This window comes from Drosophila rhopaloa, unplaced genomic scaffold (assembly GCF_018152115.1).
Source record: "Drosophila rhopaloa isolate 14029-0021.01 unplaced genomic scaffold, ASM1815211v1 contig_115, whole genome shotgun sequence".
Lineage (NCBI taxonomy): Eukaryota > Metazoa > Arthropoda > Insecta > Diptera > Drosophilidae > Drosophila > Drosophila rhopaloa.
The window spans coordinates 13,164,950-13,188,277 of NW_025334990.1; the positions used below are offsets into that span (position 1 = coordinate 13,164,950).

Sequence of the window (23,328 nt, forward strand, 5' to 3'; positions counted from 1 at the left end):
AGCTCAAACCTTTTTACATTTATTATACATATAGCTTACTTTATTTCTACTTGACATATCTACCTTACATACATTGTGTAGAATTGTTAATGAACATTGAACTTTATTGATTCGGCGTGGCAGCTCTATGTTGGAAAGCGGGAATTTCAAAAAGACAATAACTATCTTTGAAAATATAGTTCCTTAAAAGTAGGTAATAAATTCTCCTTGGCCAGAGTGCTTAATAATAATCCCAACCCAAACGGCAGTCAATTAAACAGGACACTGGTTGATATTATTTGAAATATATTTTATTGGTAGGCAGTTTTGAAGAACATTTGTAATGACATTTATATATAATGAACATGTTTCAAATAATCATTTTCATCTCGCTTTCATTTTGCTCGACTTTCTCCCATTTGTAATATTCTTCTATGTATGTATGTATATAATAAATTTATTTACTTTATTATTATTATATTTTCCCACCTCATCTCTAATCGTTTACTTTGTTTAGTTGCTGCGGTTGCGTTTTTTTTTGTTGTTTACCTTTTATGTTGCTCTTTGTTGTTGTGGTTGATTCTTAATTTTGTTTTTGTTGTTTTGTTTTTTTTTGTCATATACCTTGTAAACTTATGTAGTTTCATATATGTATAATTTATATATATGTGTGTATATATAATGGCTTACTATAAGTTACTTAAAAAACATTATATAATAAATATTTACTCGTACTTTATGTATGCCTCCCCTTGTTTCCGTTCTTTTTTGCCTACTCCTGCTTAAAGTCCAGTGCTCAGATCGGCAAAATTTGTTTGGGTCACAAAGTTTCAATGGAAATAATGTCAAAATCAAAATTTAAATACAGCAGCGCAGTGTGGCCATTCAACTATCGGTGATTTTAATCTATTGACTGATCACACTGTCTCAAAATTAGACCTTTTCACTTTCCAAAAAAGTTTGTCGTTCTGAGTACTAGGCTTTACTTCATATATTTGTATAATATATGTATGTGTATATATATATATCCTTTTATTTTATTTTATTTTATTTATCAATAATTATTACCAATATCGTAGATCACCAAACTTGTTTTAAAAAAATGTTTACACGAAATTGTTGTTTGTTTTTCTCATTCTCTGCGGATATTTCGGTATCGGATTCGGTTTGGGGACTTGGTTTCTTGGGGTTTACACTTCTGCTCTGCCTCCTCCTCTCTATTCAAGTTTTTGCTCTGACTACGATCTTCGGCCTTGATCTTTGATGGATGATGCTGTAGTATCTATATAATTTGCGCTCTCTTTCCATATTTGCTATGTATATGTTTTTGTATCCGTATATTCCTATATTCATCTATCGTATGCTTTGCTCTAGTCATAAATATTTATATATATAGGTCTATGTACAGAGAAGTACACACTGGGGTTAATTCATCGATAGGTGATGCTCGACTTTTGATCGAGACTTTCCCATATAAATTCATTTAATCTGACATCATTTCTCGCCTGATATTCGGGTCTGTGTTAGAGAGTCTGTGTGTGTGTGTGTGCCTATATTGAGTTTACAATTTGCTAAATTACATTATTCGAGATTTTGGGTTTCGCTTGTTATCATTTGATTTATCATTTGTTATTTTCGCTAGATTTGTATAGAAAAAGTTGTCGAAGCTTTCCTTGCTATCCGTTAGTTTCGTACTTGTATTTGTATTTGTAAGTAGGGTACACGACGGCGGGGATAATATGATTAAAGTGTTTACGGCAAGTACTATAAGTAGATATACCGTTAGTTCATGTTCTTATTCTCAGTTTGTTCGTCACTGCTGCTGCTGCTGTAATTGAGACTATCTAGGCTAACAATACGATACGTGGTAAGTTAAGTTAAGTAGTTAAAGGCAAACGTTCCATCTTCTATAACTGGAAATCGAGATCGAGATCAAAGGTGAAAGTGACTGAGTGACCAAGTGACCAAGAAATTAACTGGCAGCGTTAGGAAATCGCTTTCAAAATGTTGGTTCCTATAGATATCTGGTTTGTCCCCAGTTAAGATGAGATTAGTGCTATCTTGATGCAGATATGTTGGCTTTCATCCATCGTTAATGGGTCGTAATTGTGTCGATGTGTTGTGTTTAAAGGTTTTTTAGTGTTTAGGTGTTTTTTGTGGGTGGTTGTATTGTCAACGTGGTGTTTAATTTGTTTTTAGCTTCGGGAGCCAGAGTGATGTGTCCTACGGTGAAGTTTGTTCGGTTTGATTTGTCGATAGTTAATTGTTCTCGTGTTCTCAATGGTCTGCATATAGATTGATGATTACATTATATCGTATATAGTAAACTTTCATATATTATACAGTTTCTGTTATGCTTACATAACTAGACACTTATGTACACTTCTGTCGAGCATGAAGATGTTACTAATTGTTACTTGACTCGCGAACTCGTATTGTTTCCTACTCTTCAGCTGCACCGTAAAACCCGAGGCTCCTGGTATAGGAACTTGTTGGGGAACTTTCTTTGGCGAGAGAATGGGGCGAAAAGGAGGACCCTAACTTATGTACACAAATCGAACGATCGCACAACTGAAATCAAAGCAAAGAGTGCAGCTATATCGTAGTTTACTTGGTCGTTAATCGATTACCTAAGTGGTGGAGGGGTACTCTATCAATTGAATAATCGATCCCTTTTCGTTCTAGTATGCGTTGAAAGATCTGAGGATAATTTAAAGCGCTAAAGAGTTTCCCTCTAGGGTCTACTATCCTCTCGTTCTTGGGGTTATGATATAGGCTTGTATGATATGATTGTGTTGTGTCTTTTGCTTCGTCTTTTGCTGAATGTCTTTGTGGTTGGTTTTCTATAGTAACCGAAAGTCAAATGATAATCTAATGATAAGCCCTAAACTTAAACGAACCTTAAATTTCCATTCTATCAATATTCTTGCTTACACTGGCAGTGATAACTCCATACTTCGTTCTACGATATCTCACGTAATATTTCCACTTCCCGATTAGTGCTTCCTTCTAAGTAAACAATAGGGAACAAAAACGCACTCAATGAAAACACTAATTTCATGCTAGTCAAACATGGTACTCTATAGTTTGTACACACTTGCAACTATGTAAATATGCCTCATAGGGGTATAAGTCATCTATGTCTGATATAATAACAATTTCTGCACTTCATCTAAACCAAAAGCAACATTTAGGAGTGATATTGGAACTATCGATCTACTGTATAAGTACTCGTACTAATGCGCATTCACAGCTGACTTGGGTAAAGCTTGCGTAATGGACTCAATCTATTTTGTCAGGGGCTAGGGAACGTGGGGATATCGTGTAGATTTAACTAATTAAAATAGAGATTGCACTTGTCTGTAGTTGATGTTCGAGTTTATTTTTATCGATAATATCCATATTAGCTGATACGAATGATAGGTAGTGTTCTCTGTTCTCTTTTTGGGTCTATATTGATAGTTCTTTGGTACACGGCTAAGGGCTAGGCAATATAATTTTTAAATCGCAATGCATGTAACTAGAATTTACATGTACATAAATACTTTTAATATATGGTACTTGTATCCATATCATATTTGTATTATCTGTGGTTTATCATTTATTGCTCTACATATTGTATCCGTATCTGTATCTATACTTTTTCCGTTTTGCGTCTGATGCCAATGTTTATGTACAGTGTGATTGTGTGGGTGTATGATAGGCTGATGTTCATGTTTAACTAACTATAACAGAGGCTAGCATATATATCGTCGATAATTGTAAGTAAATGCTGCACTTTGGGTCCAAAGCAGCACTGAATTAGTTGCTTATTCAATTGTAATGCAATTACTCCTTTGCTTTTCTTCCCGTTTCGATTTCATCACATTCGCGCAGTGGGTAAACTAATGGCTGATGAGGGGCTGGGTGGGTCTTACTGGAAATAGTAGCGGATTGACTAGGGGGATGCAGTGCCCGAGCACGTAGTCTACGTTCTGCAGCTCCGACCGACAGAGAGAAAGTGAAGGACAGAAAGCTCTCAAGGGGGAAATTGGGCTAAGAAGGTGTCTTGACTAACGATAAACTTTAAGTTGAGTTCGAGTTTGAGTTCGAAAAAGGATTGATTTAGTGAGTTAGAGAGAGAGTTAAGAGAGTTTACAAAGTACGCTATACGAGCTGACTTTTAAATGCATCCACAATTTGAGTATAGCGGCAACCTAATTACACAATACACATAAATATCAAATAATTTGCATTTCGCATTGCATTTACATGGTGTCATTTACAAATGTGTGTGTGTGTGTTTGTGTTTGTGTTTATAGTGTATGTGTGTGTGAGTCGTAGAAATACTGCATAGTTGGTATTGGTATCGGCATCGGTAGTATACAAAATAGTAGACAGTGCTTTTGGTAATTTCTTGCTGTTTGGTTTTTTCTTTATCGCTTTTGGGTAAATAGTACGGGTGTATTCCTTTTGCCTCATCTGCATCAGTAGATGTGTGTTTATTTTTCGGTTTTTCGGGGGCACTGTTTAGAAAAAGCTCTTCAAGAAGCCAGCTGGCCCAGCCTAAAAATGTACAAAGAGAAAAGTACTTAGGGAAATCCTAATATCTTTGGGTTACTATGAACTTACATCCTGCTGCTGCTGTTGCTGCGTTTGTGCTTGTTTGACTTTGGCTTGAGCGATCTTTAAGGCTCTGGAAAGGGTAAGAACGGAATGAATTCATTAGGTTTTGATCCTTGGAGGATGTATGCTTTGCACTTACTGTTGCAAATCCATGATGGTCTTCTCCTTGGCATTCTGCTCCTCCTGCGACATTTGTACCAATTGCAGCAAACGCTCCGTTTCGGTTGCCGCCTTCTTGTGCTCCTCCTTTGTGTTTTGCAGCTCCTTGACGCATCTGAAATGGAAAAATTATCATATAGAATCATTACTATAAGGTCTTTAAGTATACAACTTTAAAAATCTAGTTTAGGCACTCTTAAACTCAAAAAAACTAAAGGGTATGCAATGTAATATTTATGTTACGTGTATCTACCCAGGGGCGCCAATAATAATAATCTTTTGTAGTGCGTTTTTAAACTTACGCTTCCAACTGTCGCTGAGTGTCCATGAGCTTCTTGTTAAGCTCGCCGGCAGCCGCCGCGCCGCCTCCTTGCGTCTGGAGCGACTTCTCCAGCTGGTCCATTTGCTCCTTGCGTTTGCGTAGTTGGACGTCGAACTCGGACATCTTCTTCTCCTTGTCCTCGATGTCCTTGCGCTTGGCGTCGATCTGCTTGCGCTGCTCGTCGATGATCTTGCGTTCGCCCTCGGTGGCCTTGGCCTGGTTGTCGATCTGCTTGCGCACCTCCTCCAGCTGCTTCTGTTGCTGCTCCAACTGCTGGCGCTGCACGTCGGTGGCGCCTGCTCCCGCACTGGCAGCCTGCTGCAGTTGTTGCATCTGCTGCTGCAACTGTTGCACCTGCTGTTGCAGTTGCTGCACTTGTTGCTGTGCTGTTTGAAGCTGTTTGGCCTGCTCTTGGTTGGACATCTGGGAAAGATACTTTTGGTTATACACACTCTCTACTTTGTTAAGCAGTTAAACCACCTTGCTCTTCTCCAGCTCTGTGACCAGGAGTTCCAGTTGCTGCTGGAAGCGATCCCGCTCGGTGCAGGCCGCCTGCAGCTCGCCCTTGACCTTCTCCATTTCCTTGGCGTCCGCTCCGCCGGCACTTGCTGCGGATTGTTGCTGCTGCGCCGCCTGCTGGTGCTGTTGTTGCATCTGCTGCTGCATTTTCTGCATCTGGGCGTGCTGATCCTTGATGTGTTGGTCCATAAGCTAAGCGGGTAAAAGCCAAGCGAATATTAATTAGTCATGTCTACGCTTTAGTTTTACAAAAGTTTTTGTCCAAACTTTAATAAGAATTCATTCAAAAGTAATTGTAAACACAGAACCCATAATGATCTAACTACCAAATGATAATGTTAAATACTTACATATTGACATAAAAAATGTGTTGAAATAAGTGATTTTAAATGTGTTAGAAAGTTGTTAAGTTGTGTTAAAGACAAAAGCCGTTTTGTGCTGAATTTGACCTGCAGTAGGCTGGGCACATCCACACCAATCCTCACCTGAATGCGCTTGTGCATCTCCTGGGCGGCCTTGTCGGCCATGTCGGCGCGTCCCTTCTCCTGCTCGATGACCTTGCGCCACTGCTCGATCTCCTCGCGACTCGCTCCCGCTGCCGCCGCCGCTGCCTGGGCCTGTTGGGGTCCGGCGGCGGCCAGGGCGCGCTCCGACTCCTGGAGCTTCTGTTGCAGCGCCTGGATCTCCTTCTGCATGGCCTGGATCTCGGCGGGTGAGGCTCCGGCGGGCTGGGCGGCGGGAGGCGGCACCTGGTGGCCGTTGCGCAGCTTGCGGTTCTCCTCGCGCGTCTTCTGCAGCTCCGCCTCGGCGCTCTGCAGCTCCTTCTGGAAGTTCATGAGGATCTCCTGGCTCTTCTCCAGCTGCAGCACCAACTGTTCCCGCTCCACGGCCAATTGCTTGACATCCGACTCGAGCTTCTGGACATGCTTCTCCAGCTGCGGATGGGGGGCACCACCGGCGGCTCCTCCGGCATTTCGACTGGACTGACGCAGGGACTCACGCTCGGCCTCGGCCTTTTCGAGGCGATCGTGGAGGCGACCCAACTCGGCGCCCATGCGCTCGAACTCGATGCGCGTGGACTCGGTGTTCTCCTGCTGCTTGGCCAGATGCATTTGCGCCTTCTCCAGTTCCTTGGCCAAGCGACCGGCCTCCAGCTCGGTGGCGTCGCGCGACTGCAGCGCCTTTTCGAGGCGATCCCGCAGGCGGTCGATCTCCTGCCGCTCGCCAGCGGACAGAGCGGATGAGGAGGACGTCGACGCTCGGACCGGATCGCCGGGGCTCACCGAGGACTGTTGCAGGCGCAAACGATCGACCTCCTTCAGCAGTTTCTCGTGCTTGTCCCGTGCCTTCTCCCGCTCGATGTGGGCCCGCTCCAGCTCGGATCGCTGCTTGTCCTGGTTGGCCAGCATCTTGGCCACCTCGCCCTTGGATAGTTCCAGCTGCAGACTGGTCTCGTGCAGCTTCGACTCCATGTTCTGCACCTCGTTCTCGATCTTCTCGTACTTGTCCTTGTACTTCTCGAACGACTCCGACTCGTACTGCGACTTGCCGCGTATGGTCTCCAGTTCCATGAGCGTCTTGTCCAGCTTCTCGCGCAGCCGCTCGTTCTCCTCCTTGAGGCGTCGCGTCTCCCGGCCAAAGGTGTCCGTGTCCTGGAGCTTGCGCAGCTCCACCTGACTCTTCTCGTAGCGATCGCGCATCTTCTCCAGCTCCACGGCATAGTGGGCGGCCTCCTCCTTGGCCGCCTCCACACTGGCACCGGCCTTGGTCTGGGCGGCATGGGCCCGCTCCAGTTCGTAGGTGACCCGCTCCAGCTCCGACTGGAAGTGATCCTTCTCGCCCTGGGCCCGCCGGATGTCCGTTTGCAGCTTGTCGAAGCGATCGCGACTGTGCTCCAGCTCGCTGCGCGCATTATCCTCGCACTCCTTGGCGCGGCTCAGCTGGAGCGCCGCCCGATCGCAGGCCTCCTGCAGCCGGGTGCTCTCGTCCTGCAGCTTACGCAGATCCTCGCGAGCCTTGCCGGCTGCCAAACCGGATCGTTCCGCCTCCACCTCCAAGCGGGCGCGATCCGCCTCGGCTGTATCGCAACGCGACTGCAGGCGATATATCTCGTTCTGGGCTCGATCGTACTTCTCCAGCATCTTCTCGAACTCCTTGTTGGAGGTGTCCTTCTCGTCGATCAGCTTCTGGCTGGCATACAGCGCCTTGTCCAGCTTCTCCTTGAGGATCTCCACCTCGGTGACAGCATCGTCGCGCTCCATCTGCAAGTAAGTTGTGGTACAGAGGGTTACATAAAGTGTTTCCAGCTTGCAATGGAGTTTAGCTACTGATTTACACAAACAGCCAATTTTTCTGGTTTTTTTTCAGTTCAGTTCTCATGCGGTTTTTCAAACAATATGCAGTACAGACAATGTAGTTTAGTATAGAGTTTAGTAGGGGTGATGGCCAATTGTTTTGGGTTTTAGTTTTGCTCGACGAGGATACCTGAAGAATTTGCGTTCGCTGATGGGGAAGTTGGGGGGCAGTTGGGTGTCAATTACCTGGAGTTTCTGCTGAATGGCGTGCGACTTCTCGTAGCGCTCCTTGAGGACCTCCAGATCCGTTTGCATCGCCTCCCGATCGCGGGCGGCCTTCATCAGGAGGGTCTGCGCCGATTCCGAGCGCTCCTTGAGCGTCTCCAGCTCGTCGGAGAATTGATCCCGCTCCTTCTGGATGCGACCCAGTTGCACCTGGTATTTCGTAGTTGTGTGTTTTTTTTTTTATTGTGAGTGATGTGGGTTGTGACAGTCGAAAGATAGTTTCGCATACGTAGAGATATATGTTAGGGATAAATAGTTATAGTTATGTACAAGGCGGGTTAGAGGTTAGGGGTTTATTGGGGTTTAAGCAATAGCAATCACATCGATCTAAGCGAGGTTTCAGTGGCATGTTTAATAGGTGTTAGTTGGTTAATAGTCTATCTCTGGGGGTTAGCACAACACAGTTACGTTTACAGTCACAGATTTTCGGTTAGCTAGTCTCTTCGAAGATGGGTGTGGGTGTGTGGTTTAGAGTGTGGGTGGTTCATTTGGGGGGCTGGGACTGGGACCCGGGCATACCTGCGTCTTTTCCAGCTTCTCGCGTATGCGATCCGTGTCCAGGGAGAGTGTCTCTCGCTCCTTCTGCATCCTGGCTGCTTGGCCCAGTGCCTTGTCCAATTGCGACTGCAGGTTGTCGTAGTCGTAGGTGAGCTTCTCCTTCTCCAAAACCAGACGTCGGTTCTCCGTGCTCGCCTTGTCCAGCTTGTCCTGCAGATGATCGACCTCGTTCTGGGCCTTGTCCAGCGAGTTCTGCAGCTTCTCGTGCTGCAGCTGCGACTTGCCCAACGTGGCCTGGGTGCGCTCCATCTCCTCCTTGATCTTTTCCACCTCGGAGAAGGCCTGTGCAACGGATTGTGGTTGGGGTGAGTGAGGATGGTTGGGTGGTTGTGGGGTTTTTTTTTGGGTTGGATGCTTAGCTATTGCTAAACGGTTTTTTTTTGCCTACCCGATCTCGGTCGGCGTGGATGCGCGAGACACCGCTCTGCGCCTTCTCCAGCTCCTGGCGCAGACTCTCCTGCTCGCCCTGGGCATTCTCCAGTTTCGCCTTGAGCCGGTACACCTCGCCCTGGCTCTTCTCCAGCTTCTCCTGCAGGGCGGCCGCCTCCTCACGTGCCCTTTCCGCATCCGACTGTTTTAGTTTTGGTTTCGGTTTCAGGTTTCAGGTTTTTCGGTCGGATTTACGTTATCAATCGATCGTAGGGGATCGAAGGGTTTATCATGTTGTCGGTAGGGGTAGAGTGGATGTTGGATAACGGATATTATTTACAGGCCATTATGTGGGACAAAGGTTCTTAAATGACTGATTCGACTGACTGACTGACTGACTGACTGAATGTCTGACTGATTAGTAGACACGAAACAGAGGATTAAGGTGACAAACGACAAATATAACGACAAATAGTACTTAAATTACGATAACGATTACGAACACGATCACAACGTCTAGCGAGCGATAGATAGCGATTTATGCTGCGAGCGGTTGACATTGAGAGAGATATAGCGCAGGAATCGAGAAAATCAAGAGAAAGGTGGATGGTGTGGAGAACACAGCTTTTAAAGGATGTGGTTTTCAAGGAAGTAAAAGATTGCGTATTTAGTTTATAGGAAAAAGTTGGAATCTTAAGGAAGATTTTTATATTAGTTTAAGATTTAACGAAAAGTACTTAAAAGGCTCAGCTTTTTATGGAAGTAGTTTTTAAGGAAGTAAAAGATTGCCTATATAGTTTATGGCAAAAAGATGATATTATCTTAAGGAAGATTTTGATATTAGCTTAAGATTTAAGGAAATGTATTTTTAAAAGTTTTTTAAAGGCATTATAGGAACAGGAAAGTAGAATAATTGTGATTGTTGTAAAAACTTGCATATTTATTTAAAAACTAACTCCTTACGTAAACATATGAATGACAAGGAAAAAGCCAGGAATTCGTTTGGAAACACACGGACGGAAAATGAAAGAGAAAAATTCTACAAAATGTAATTGTTGAATAGTTTACAAAACACTTTAATCGAATTTGGAAAACGCAATACTATTATGGAATGGTTAAAGTGAAAGGAATAATGACATGGAACAGACGGACATGGAAATACTGGTTCAACACATGGCGGGCATTTAAGAATGAGTTCGCGATGAAGTAGACAACCACAGATGGCTCATTAGTGCAAGAGGAAAATTAGGGGAAATTAGAGAAAGTGCGAGAGCAAAGTAAGGCAAAGTGTGCGTTTGAAATGCTAGCGGATGTGTGGGCGTCAATGTTTTTGTGAGAGCGAGTGAGCAGTTGAGTCAATTAACTAGGAATATAAGCAGCTTTCCGCTTCCTTCTGTCGTTTTACTTCGTGTCTGTGTGTTGGTGAAAGTCCATAGGAAAATGCTCCAAAAGCTGAGCTGCTCGAAGGATACTTTGTCATACTTTGCTTTCATCCGGTTTTGGGGGCAGGTTTCATTTTGTGTTTTTTCTCGGGTTTTCATAAAATACCGGAAGTGTGGCAGATGAGCTCGAGGCATTATATCGTACAAGGTCAATCGATGTATGTTGCTGTATGTTTATGCTATATTTATAGGCATGTGTGTATGGGTATGTATATGCTGGTATGGCTATGTTAGTACTTCAGGCAATGCAAGTTACATTAAATTGAACAAGTGACAGATTGCAACTAGCTTTTTTTTTGGGTATTCTTTGGATTACTTTGGCATAGTCAGATGCAGTTCAAGTTTGCAATCGAATTCAATTACGGTTAGTTGCGTTACTAAAAACTTGTTTGATTGATTGATTGTTTGGAAGCGGTTTTACTCACAAAACGTTTTTCAGTTTCGCCCTATATATAGAGAATGAATGTAAGCACAACGGTTTAGATAGAGTTTGGTTTTAGTATACATTGTCTCAACGGTGGTATTCGCAATAAATTGAACATTTACAGTTTACTACGTTTACATTTACGGTTACGGATTACGTTAAAGTTACGAAAGAAGCAAAAAAAATAAAAGTAGATTAAATCGAGTTGAACAACTTTATCCCTAGCCCCGTGTTTTGGCCATAGCAAGTGCTCGGGTTTGGTATTGTGTGTAGTTGGGATGGCATGTTGCAGCAGAGAAAGTTATAGACAGGTGGGTGGGGTCCCTCGCTCGATTGTGTTCTGTGTGGGTGTGAAGAGATCTCCTCATTGCCAGGCGAAAGTTTGGTCCATCAACAAAGCACACGCACACCGATTTACGATTTATATTTATATATAGTATAGTTATATACACACACAGAATAGTTGTATATGAGAATTGCACTTGCAATTGCGATTCGGAGTTCGATTTATACAGTAAAGTATACGTAAATAATATATGTAAGGCTAAACTAAAAGAGCATTCAGATATGCATATCGATATATGTATATGGCTGTCTCGGTTCGCAGGCAAATGGGTGAGTGTTTGGACCATACCTGTGTGACTCTCAGCTCGGCCTGGGTCCTTCGCAATTCGGCCGAGGCCTTGTCGGCCCTTTCCTGGGCTCGATCCAGCTCCTGGGACGTGGTCATCGTGGTCCTGCCAAACGTTGTCTTTCGGCGAAACGGGAAACATTCAAATTAGTTGATTGTCCTCGAAAATAGTGGGTATAGTTAGGATAACAAGTGCAAAACAACAATCGAAAGCAGTTTAAGGCATTAGCAAATGTGTTCATAAAGATGTTCTCGAATACGTTTGATGTATGGATGAGTCCAGCAGGCAAGCTGTTTACAATGGATCCAATCCATGAAGCTGTGAATGAATTAATGAAAGTTTGGTATTTTCTTTTTTTTTTTGCTTGGATTTGGACAGATATTTCGCTGTGCTTTGGGTGCATTTGACGCTTGGTTCTCTAAATTCGATTTATATTCGAATGGCGTGAGCATTTTTTTGTTTTTGGGTCTAGAAAGAACTAGGCTGCTATTGCGTTTTGTGGACTAGGCTGGGTCAGCGGCTTTGGCCGACTTACCGATATCTTGCCCGTTTCGAACATTAACTTTTGTACATTCTGCAAGAGTACGATACGAACATAGTTTTATATCTTAATCTTAGGGTTATACGTATGTATGCATGTTCGGCGGCAATTCAACTCATTCACACCTTCGGTTGTCTGCACAGCGATTAAATCAAAACCCAACTAGGCGAGTGCTGCTAATCCTGTCTAAGTATCTAAGTGCGCAATATGTCAGGGCTTTATCGGATCTGAAATCGTTGGTGGTGGGTGGTGGTTTGCTTGGTTGCTTGGTTGGCTAAGTAAGACTTCAGCCTGCTGGCTCTAAATGGCGAATGAGAGTTCAGTTGAGGGCAGGCAAACAAAATATTACGTGTTCTGGATAGTAACGAGTGCTGGTTACATCGATATACAATGGATATATGGTTTTGCGATACATAAAAGGTGCGTTTTTGCATAATAGCGATATTCGACATGTTTTCGATTAAGACTAATTAGTATGTTCAACATTATGATTTATATTATCTTTATAAAAACATTATCGATAAGTTAAATTCTCAAAATAAATACCAATAATATTCTAAGGACAATACAGTTTTATGAACTTTGATTAGAACTCAAACTACTTTAACCTCAACATTTATATTCTAGGGTGAATACTTTTCACATTTTTATAATTACTGATAAGATTTCAAACTACTTTACTCGAAAACTACGACTTTCGATATTATGCAATCTAGTTGGTAATTGGAAGTTTGGAATTCGGATTTTTGGGCTTACTTTGTGTAGTGTGGTCTGTTCTTCTAGCTGCATCTATATTTGGTTTTTATTGAGTGAGTTTTTTTATTTTTATTTTTAGGTTGATTGGTTGATGTTGTAGTTATTATTATTATTGTTGTAGTTGTTGTTAGGTAGTTGGGATGCGTAATGTGTACATGTAAATACATATTCAGATACAGATATATATATATAGATATAGATGTAGATACAGATAGCACATAGATATGTGTATGCATATGGGTTCATAGATTATCGATAGCAGTATGTATGCAAGTCTCTCGATTATATGTACACAGCGCAAACATACATACGAATAGACTGATAATAAGTAATAGTTATTGGGTTAAGTCGGGGGAACTGGTCATAATGCACGAGTACCTGCGAACGTTCCAGATCGTGTTTCAGCCGCTCGTTCTCCAGTTCCAGGCGGGCGATCCTCTGCTTGGTGGACTCCCAGTCGGCGCTGCTCCGTCCCATTTCGCAGGTGGCCTTCTCCAGCTCGGCCTTGGACTTGCCCAGTTCACTCTGCGAGGCCTCCAGCTTGATCTCCAGCCGCTCCCGCTCGGTGACCGCCCGCTCCAGTCGCGTCTGCAGCTTCTCCACCTCGCTCTCGGCGGCCCGCAGCTTGATCTTGTAGTCGGCCACCTCGCGCTCGTGGAGATCCCGCTCCTCTTGCTTCTCGTGCTCGGCGCGGTCGCGCTGATCCCGCAGCTGGGCCATCTGCTTCTCCTTGTCGCCGATGGCCTCCTCCAAGCTGGTCAGGGCGCCCTCGGAGCTGCTGTGGTGGGCCTGCATGGCCGACAGACGGGCTCGCGCCATGTCCACCTGGTTGTCCTTCTCCTTCAGCAGGTCCTCCAGGTTCTCGATCTGGTGAAAGAGAGCGGGGACAGGGATTGAGGAGCTGGCACCCAGAAAAACGACTGCCCAATGATGTCCTAAGCTCAACGTAAGTACATGTGTCTATAAAGCTGCCTTAAACCTGAACTTAGAATTTCATAAAGTGGTTTTTCGGTAAACTTTAGAAATTTAAGATACTGGTGAGATCCGACATTACTATTTTTATTGACCCATTAAAATTATGTTCTATTAAAAAGTACAAAAGTATATTTTTAAGTGCTTAAAGATCGTTAGATATTTTTAAGAAACCTTTTCAGATTAGGAACCTTGACATTACCCAAACTTATAATTTTGTTATACATTTTTAGTCTTTGTAAAATAAAATGTGTTGCTCTTATTCTGCCCAAGCTTTTTGTAATTTTAATATAATCAAACATTATTGATTTCTCATTCTGATGTATTCTTAGAATAACAATTTTACTGTCTGTTTTTAAACACCTAAACACCCAAAGTAAAAATGTGTAACTACCATTTTTAAAAATAAATAGACAAAAACCTTTAGCTGTTATTCAGGACCAGATTTAAATAAATATTTAAGAAAATAATACTTCTTAGTACAAACTCCCCTAGTTGCACTTTGTCAATATTCTACATGAGCAACTAATTTTTCAGGATCTGGGAGGGATTGGGGGTAGGCAGTCTAACCTTGCGCTGCAGAACGCTGATTTTGCGGTCCTTGATGTCCATATGGTCCTTAAGCTCGGTGAGCTCGCTAGTGAGGCGATTGCGCTCCTGGACCGTCTGCAGCGTGCCCTGGGTCTTCTTCTCGATCAGGCGGTTCTTCTCCTCGAGGCGGGCGCGCATCTCCTCGACGTCCGTCTGCAGCATGTTGTAGTGCTCCTCTTTGGCACATAGCGACTCCTTGAGCACCGCTATGTGCCGCTGGTAGTCCTGACGGGAATTACTTTACTGTGCAAACGACAAACTTGGGCGCGAGCGTTTCAATTTACCTGATGCTGCTCCTCTAGGGTTTTCATTTTGGCCGCCATCGCCAGGATCTCTTGATCCCTTCTCTGTATTTCAAGACGGAATTCGTCCAGCTGGGGTTCGATACGGTTGGTTTGGGAGTCGGGGTGGTATGATTTTTTTTTTTTTTTTGGGTGGTTGGAAAGGAACAAGTACAGATAACATTAGATCAGAAAGTGTTGCCACACATGGGGTTGCCTGGGCCGGGGACTGATCCTTAGCCAGGACTACAGATACGTGGTGGTTGGTGTTCTTGGTCTGCTTGTTGTCTCAAAGTATCATTTGCTGTTGCAACTGAGTGTGAAATGAGCGATTAAGAGGTGCGGACAGCGAGCTTACGCTTTGTAGAGGATGAGAGTTGGTGGATGGAGAATGTCTTGGGCCCCCCAATTCCCCAACATATTGGTTTAGTTTGGTACTCGTTATCGTATCCTAACCGCCCTCGTTGGGTGTCCTTTTCGGTATTATCGTGTGGGTGGGTGGGGGGTGTTTGGGCGTGGTCTGTTTTGGTGTATGTCTGATGGTTTTCTTTTTTTCGGGTTCGGAGAGGGGGTGTTTTGAACTAGTTAACTAGTTGGGTTTCTTTTTCGGAACGATATTTGACGTTCGGTTTTCGTATGTAATTTTATTGTTTGCTTTCGAAAAGTTTCCATTTTATAATGCTTACAGCTTAAGTTAAGTTTAACAGATTTCGAGAATATTCTTGCTTGTCGGAATTAAGTCTGAATGCAATCTTAATTAGGTTTACAGTTAAATCATTGTATAAATAGTAAATCCCGTGGGATCATAAATGTATATGCGTATAATCAGAATATTAACCATAATTATTCAAATACAATACAAGTATATAGAGAGTTATGTATAATGTGTATATCTTATATCAATATTCAAATGCCTCGTTTCTTGTTCTGTTCGTCGTCTTGTAGAAAAAGGTTATACAAATCAAACTGAGTCGAAGAGGAGAATCAAGTTTGGCTGAGCAACAAGAACAGAAGTAGGAAAAGCTAGTGGATAGTATCTTTGTATCTACTTATCTATTCACACGCTCGCACAGAAGTGCTGTCTTTCGAATTGGCTAGTGATAAGCTTTTTATCTTTCGGTTACGCTCACATTCACTGACGTACATATATTTCTATATATGTGTATATATAAACAATTGAAAAAGAGTTTATCTATGAACACAATTTCTGTTTTTGTTTTACGATTGCTGCATATTTTAGGGGTTCTCGAACTACCAACTACGACTAGGCAAAATTAAAGTAACTCCAGATTCACTTCTCTCCGTATCGATTCATCTAGTATATATTTAACCACTACTTTAACAAGAATTTTTACTTTCTTTGAGAAATATCTATGCATAAATTTTCAATTTTTTTCAAGCACAAAAAACAAGTTAGCACGTAATAATCGATAGTCCGACTAAAAGATAGATTTACTACTCAAAAGTATTCTGTAGTTTAGCATGCATTCATTGTGAATTTCGAATCAATTTTGGTTTCTTTTGGGCATGAAATAGAACAAAATGTTTGCCAGAGGTTCAATGGATTAGCATTCTATATATTTTGTATACTTATCGATGCCTACCGATTTTTTTGAGTGTATAAAGCGCTTCTTCGAATACGAAATACAAACACTAGTTGAGTCGAATACATAATAATACAATACAATATTCGCATAGACACATTTTGAATGCTTCTTCGTTTCACTTTGCTTAATGTCTCAGACACACAAAAACTAATTCAACCAGTTCGAAACCGATGCGATTCGATTCTATTCGATTCGTTTCGATTTGATCGCCACCTATTCGGCTCTAGATTGCACATATAAATTTCCATGTTTTCGTTCATAATTGACCTTCATTGCTAATCACACGCTGGTTTGTTTATAACTCTTGCATTTGCTTTTGCTGGGGAAGGCTTTGTTTGGGAGAGTTAAAACTTAGTGTTACAAAGAGGAGGCGGAAGAAGGTTAAGTTATGTAAATAATGGCTCTATGCAACTTATGCCCACTAATGCGAGAGAGAAGGTTATAATTGGGTTAGGCTCCTGGCTAGTTAGTAGGTAGTTAGTAGGTTGGGTATAGGAGGTCCTTGATGGCGTGGAATTACTATGACCATGCAAGGGCTCGTTACTTATTCGTTTACGCTTAGATATAGATAGAGTGTGTGTCTGTGCTGCACTAACAATTGGCTAAGTTGTCGAATGTTCATACTAAGTACGAGTTACTCTATAGGTTTTGATTTAATAAAATTTTAAGCTTCTTTTTTGGTTTTTTTCCTTTTTTCGTTTTTTTGTTTTTTGCGTTTTGTCAGCTCGCAAAACTTGCAACTTTCACAGGCGAGACAAGTTTAAAGTAAATGTTATTTCATTTCGCATTTCTCTTCTTGTGTATATATAAATTGTTGTTATTAGTGAGTAAATCTCATTTAGTTTTATATACAGTCTTTTATCTTTGAGAGTCAAGAGCAAGGTTCTACAATTTTCAAAAAAAAAACATCCACAACAATTCGAATTCTCAGCCGAAATCCGGCTTTCGGTTTTCTTTATGCCCTGAGTGCTCTATGCAAAGAACGAAAATGTTTAACCGAAAATCGAAGTAACTTTAAAGTATTCTTGCTTTTTCTTTTGTTTCGCTTTTACTGTTGCTACTTTAAAATGGCACATGAAACAATAGTTCTCCCTCTCCACACTCCATTGCGAACTTTTCTTAGCCTAGATCTACTAAGAGTATTCCACATTATTATCATATATGTTGTATATTGTATGTATAATACTTGGTGTCTTATCTTCTCCCTACGCGAGAACTGGTTGATGCAGAGGAAAGCGTTAAATGCAGATCGGCCAGCCGTCTATATAGGATTGGGTATCTGGTATTGGATATTGGATATTGGGTATACCTATGCCCATACCCATACCCATGGTATATCCATACATAGACGCTCTGACCTTCCAATTGGGTTCGTTCGTTCGATCGATCGTTCTCTGATTGTTATCATAGGATACAGATGATGCTGATGCTAATGCTGATTGATGATCATATTCGATGGTGGCGAGTTGAATTTCGATGTTGGGGGTGGTCAGATTTCGGGGTGAATGGGGATTTCTTTAGGAGTCTAGGGATAGCGTGTCTACGTCAAATTTAAAACTTACTTGTCGCTTATGCTCTTGCGGCAGTTTCGGGTAATCTAAGTCTAGTTTCGAGTATGGCAGATGGTGGTGATGGTGGGCTTGATGCGGCTGCTGCTGCTGATGGTGCGAATGCGAGTGCGGATATGCCGTGTGATGCGAATGATGCGAGGAGTGGTGCGGATGCGTATGCGGATGCTGATGCGGATGCGTATGTGAGTGGGCCGCATGATGCAGTCCGTCCACATAATCCCTGGCACTACTGGCCAACGTTCCACCAAATGGCCCGCTCGTATTGGCCAATGCCGCCAATGGATGTGTCTGCAGGTGATTCTGATGCTGATGCACATGGTACTGGTACTGCGGATGCATCTGCTGCTGCACCGACGCCTGGATGTGCGAGTGTCCCAACGGCGGTCCCTGTGCTCCTCCTCCGTAGTGCTGCGTCCCCGCAAACTGTTGCTGCAGATTGTAGGCCAGTGCCGCAGCCGATCCCGATCCCGTTCCCTGATTCTGGTAGTACTGCGATATGGCGGGATTGGAGGCGTGCAGCGACTGGTGGGCCATCAGCTGGCGCTGCTGGAAGGGGGCCAAGGGATTGCCGTAGCCCAGATCGCTCTGGTAGGGATTCCCGTAGCCCCCGTACTTGCAGCCATAGCCCGTCGCCGCCGCGTTCGTGGTCGGGTAGCTGGACACCAGGTTCGTCACCGAGTAGGCCGGCCGGAGTCTTGCCGCCGCCGCAGCGGCACTCTGGGCCGCTGACAGTTGCGTGGGCAGCACTTGCGGCACCTGCGCCTGCGGCTGGAAGTACATGTTCGGCTGCGAGGAGAAGCTCGTGGACATCTGCATTAGGTTGTCGTTGAGGTAGGGCGGTGAGGTGTCACCCGGATGCAGGGTCGGATAGCTGGACACCACTCGGCCCAGGCCCATGCCCACTCCGGTGCCCAGGGGCGTGGTCACCAGCTGGCCCAATTGGCGGGCCTGATTGGTGAGATTGAGGATCTGCGAGCTGCGCGATATCGACTTGTGTGCCTCGTTCAGCAGGTTAACGATATTCGAGGAGCTGGTCTGTTGCAACGGTGGTGCCGGATAGCCGTAGACATCATTGTACATGGTGGCCGAGGGCAGGCCAGCGATGCTATAGCGCCTCCTTCGGATCGGCGAGGTCTGGCAGGGACCGTATATCTGCGGATCGTACAGTCCGTAACCCCCGACTGCCGCCGATGAGGAGGTCGATGGGCCGTACAGGTCGTAGCCGCCGACGGGGGGGCCGTAACCATTGCCCGATCCGTAGGACAGGGGACCCGGACCCAGAGTTCCCGGACCCAGGGATCCCGGCCCGTAGTACTGCCCAATAATGTCCGGCAATGGGGGGCTGCTTCCGCTGGCGCCCGTGTAGTTATTGTACATCTGAAACGGGCGATTTCAAATGGTTGGTTGCTGTAACTGCTGTGACTGACTGACTGACTGGTTGTTTTTTTTTGGGTTTTTGGTCGGTTTCTGGTATTTTGATATCTGTTATCTGTGGTGTCTATATAGAGAGCTCTCTTGGGTCTGTTGTTGTTGTTGTTGTTATTGGTTGGTTAGGTCTGGTGTTATCTGTTAACTGATTCGATTTTCCGGCTTCGATGCGGTTTCGCTCACAACACAGCTTTTGGCAGCTTTGGCCTTTGCTTTCATGATCATGATCGTGGCTTAACAAACATTAGCTATCTATATATGTACATATATATATATATATAGAGGTGGTTATGGCTTACATTTAACATTACGAAATGCGATTTTTAACCGAAACACTTACGGACTATTCTGGCCCCATATATATGTATATTTTGAAACGTGATTAATTTGCTTAGTTCTTGTTATCATTATTTTTGTTGTTTTTCTACAAGTTCTTCAGGTTTGTTTCTTTTGTTCGACTTTACACTTTTTGCGCTTAATTTACAATAGGGTTTTGTAATAGTATGAGATTTGTTGATTATGAGTTATGATTTTTCGGTACTGTTTGGTTCTCTTTTTTTTCGTTTTTTCCATTGGTTAACTTTCGTTTGGCTTTATATGGTTAGTTATATAGTTAGTTCTGAGACACTTTCAACGGCTCTTGTTGGCACCCAAAAAAAGTTCAACAAGGGCGGGGGTGGGGGGTTGGACGTAGTTGTGTGTGTGTGTGTTTAATGTCTAAGTGTGTGTGTAAGAGAAAGGGGGTGTGGTTTAGGTTTTGGGGGGCGGAGAGGAGGCGCAACATGAAATGTGTGTCACTTGGTTGACAGCCACGAGGATGTCGCTGGTTTTTGTATCTATTTATGTGTGGATGGCTGTATCTTTGTAACTGAATGTGTGTATGTGTACCTGTAAGTGTGTGTTTGTTAATGTATGTGTGTATGTGTGTCGATGCTTCTCTTTTGTTGCTGTATTTGACTTGGTTTTCGTATGATCAACGTGGCATACAAATGCAACTCGGATTCTGATTTCGTATTTCTCAGGTATATTTTTGGGTATCGGTATTCGGTATTTTTTGTACAATTTGCTTTCAGTATTTTGTTTGTACGCAGAAAAGAAACATAAATATTCGTATAACAATATATAGTTCAGATGCATTATAGAAATAACGTGCAAAAGTATATTTGTTAAATAATTTGGTTCGGTGTGTTGGAGAAAACAAACAAAATATATATTCATATAGTTGTTTAGACAGACAGTGAGCGAGAGAGAGAGATAGAGAGAGAGTGTGTGTGAAAGAGACAGTCAGAGTTTGGAGATTGAGTTTTAGAGAGAGACGGTTACATAGAGACTTAGAGAGTTGGAAAGAACGCAAGTTGTGTGTGTCAGACAGAGCAAAGTATCTTTTCTTTTATTTAGCCTTTCTTGGTAAAAAGTGTTTTTCTTTCAGTGTAGGTGTGTTGGTGAGAGAGGGTCGGAACTGTGTGTGAGTGTGAGTGTGCGAGTGGAACCCATCATGAAGAAAGTGTTGTTGCTGTTGTTGTTGCATTGCGTGTTGTGTGAGAGTTTGAGTTCGATTTCGGTTTCGATTTCGAGTGGATCCGGTCAACGTTCGTAAGATTAGTTAGTAAGTTCGATATTTACAAAAACCAAAAAGTAATATATCATACACAAACACGAGCACACATCCATATGTGCACACAGACACAAGTGAATGTGTGTAAGTCAGGTGCAACGACACGGCAACAATTGTTGCCTATTTTTCGGCCTTGAGGTGGGCTTGGAATCTGGGGTTTTCGGTGGGTTTTTGGGGGTTGGGTCGGAAGATCGTGGGCTTGGGGTCTCGAATCTCGGGTCTCGGTCTGTCTTAAGCGGAGTAACGCAATCAATATCAAAAACAACATACTGCAGAGTAACATATTTATATATATAGTATAGTTGTAATTGCCGATATTCGTATATATATAAAGAGCGACAGAGACAGAGAGAGAGAGAGAGATGGAGAGGAAGAGAGAGTGAGTGGGAGAAACAGAGACAGAAACAGAGATGTAGGAGTATATATTCATATGTTTGTAAGCCATATTGTGGATATATATACACGTCGTAATTGTTTTATCATTTTATCGTCAAAGAGTTGTCAGTATATGAAAGATTCGCTTTCTTCTTCTTTTCTTTCCTTTCTTCCGTCTACTCGAAGTATTAATCAATTTGTTATTGCTTTCCCTTTGGTCTTTTTTGTCATTTATATTTATTTTGATATTATTATTATTTTTTTTGGTATCGTGCGAAAATATTACAAAAGCATATTGTAAATAGTTGCATACGTTTTTCGATTCTTGGTAAACAAATTTGTTTTTATATTTGTCATTGCATTTCTTCAATTGTTTTTTTGGTTTTTTTTTTTTTTTTGGTGATTGCTTTTAGAACAACAACAAAATATATGTTTTTTAGATGTAATTAAAAAAGATCAATTCTGGAAACAAATATATATTTTGAATTCATTAATTAAGTCGCTTGATTTTGTTATTTATTAGACTGCTTGCCTATGTTTTTAGACGTTTTTGTGTGGATTTGATTTTGGTTTATAAAGCCAATTATTGGAGCCATTACAATCGATAAGTTTCGTGAAAAAATCATCTGCATCTTTTGGCAATAAAATGACAAAAGAATTATTCTTGTATGCTAAACAGATCACAGTTCACTAATGGTTTGTTAATTCGTATCTGATCATTTCAGTTGGGATTTTGCTTTCTGATTTTTGATATATTTTTTATGTTGATTTCTAAGGTTTGCTCTTTGGTGTGTTGGTTAAATGTTATATATTACTTTTTGATTATGTAAGAACAGTAAGAAAAAGGAGTTCAAAAATCAGCGTTCCGTTCAAAATGCTAAGTTTAAAGTTTAACAAACATTGTGTGAGTGTGTGGGTATGTGTGTGGGGTCATTAAATAAAATTAAAGTACAAAGCGAGTGTAGAAAACTATACTAAATACTATAATTAAACAATTGCACGAACAACATTAAGACACAAAACATACATTTATATATTTTAAGGCTTGAAGTAAAACGAAGATTAATATAAATTTGGGGAAAGGATGCCAAGAGAAAGAGAGAGCGAGAGAGAGAGAGCGAGCGCAGGTGAGCAGAACACTTAAAATAATGCCAAGAACTTTTCCTCACCCACGCACAAACACACAAACACATGGAAATGGCGGACCGAAATAACAACATTTTGGTTACAAGGTTACGTATACGTCACGTGTGTTTGTGTGGGTCTACAATAGAAAGAGAGGGGCATCAAAGGCAAGGGAGGGACAGAGAGAGAGAGAGAGGAGAAAGAACAAAGCCAAAGTAAGAGGCGAAATCAAAAGCCGAGTGGGAGTGTGTGTGTGTTTCTGTGTGAGTTCGTAGAAGTGTGTTAAGTGCCAAATACATGTAGCCGAGTGTATTTTCTGGCTTTCCAACCATTTCGTTGCTATTTTCGTTTGTTGCGTGCCCAGCAAAAATCATAAAATTAAAAAACAAACTCATAAACGGAGTATTGCAAACTGAAAAGAAAGCTGGGGTAAAACAATTTCAACTTTTATGACTCCTTGCGAGGGCGTGAGGGGGAAGAAGGAGGAAGAGAGAGAGAACAAGAGACAGAGAGAGAGAGAGGGAGAGAGAGAGAGACTGTGCCCCCACGACATTGACATGTGAACACATCACATCACGCAGAACAAACAAAGGGAATGCAAAACATTAAAGTGGTCGAGAGGGAAGTCCCGCTTTTCAATGGCCGATCCCCTTTCCCTCGCGTTAATCATGACAAATCATCACGTTCACGTTTCGTTTCGTTTCGTTTGTGCCTGTGTTTCTGTGAGCAAGGCCAGACAGAGTCCTTTTCCCCATTGTGTCCTGTCTGCCATCCACTACCCATCAGCCCCCTCCCACCATTCATCCCCATCCCACTTTAACCCATTGTCAGTCGCTGTCCCATCTTTCGCCTCCACGCACGTGCCTGATGGAAATGTA

The 23,328-nt window shown here is 42.6% G+C and overlaps 1 protein-coding gene across 12 annotated transcripts in view; it reads right to left on the reverse strand.

Annotated features, from left to right (window-relative positions):
* Window positions 1-272: 272 nt before the first annotated feature.
* The window catches only part of LOC108040809 (ELKS/Rab6-interacting/CAST family member 1), a 40,159-nt gene continuing 17,103 nt past the window's right edge, over window positions 273-23,328 (reverse strand). For 5 of the 12 annotated variants that reach the window (XM_017118423.2, XM_017118418.2, XM_017118419.2 and 2 more), the window contains 14 exons: window positions 14,733-14,822; window positions 14,428-14,673; window positions 13,264-13,752; window positions 12,886-12,918; window positions 11,591-11,707; window positions 9,110-9,292; window positions 8,683-9,003; window positions 8,125-8,313; window positions 6,070-7,845; window positions 5,546-5,776; window positions 5,046-5,488; window positions 4,724-4,858; window positions 4,591-4,654; window positions 273-4,524 (listed from right to left, as the gene is read on the reverse strand). In XM_017118423.2, the coding sequence (XP_016973912.1) occupies window positions 4,489-4,524; window positions 4,591-4,654; window positions 4,724-4,858; window positions 5,046-5,488; window positions 5,546-5,776; window positions 6,070-7,845; window positions 8,125-8,313; window positions 8,683-9,003; window positions 9,110-9,292; window positions 11,591-11,707; window positions 12,886-12,918; window positions 13,264-13,752; window positions 14,428-14,673; window positions 14,733-14,822 (4,353 nt within the window). In that variant the 3' untranslated portion in view covers window positions 273-4,488. Of the gene's footprint in view, window positions 4,525-4,590; window positions 4,655-4,723; window positions 4,859-5,045; window positions 5,489-5,545; window positions 5,777-6,069; window positions 7,846-8,124; window positions 8,314-8,682; window positions 9,004-9,109; window positions 9,293-11,590; window positions 11,708-12,885; window positions 12,919-13,263; window positions 13,753-14,427; window positions 14,674-14,732; window positions 14,823-17,898; window positions 19,285-23,328 lie in introns of all 12 variants that reach the window. The other 7 variants (XM_017118431.2, XM_017118420.2, XM_017118422.2 and 4 more) reach the window with 7 other exon arrangements.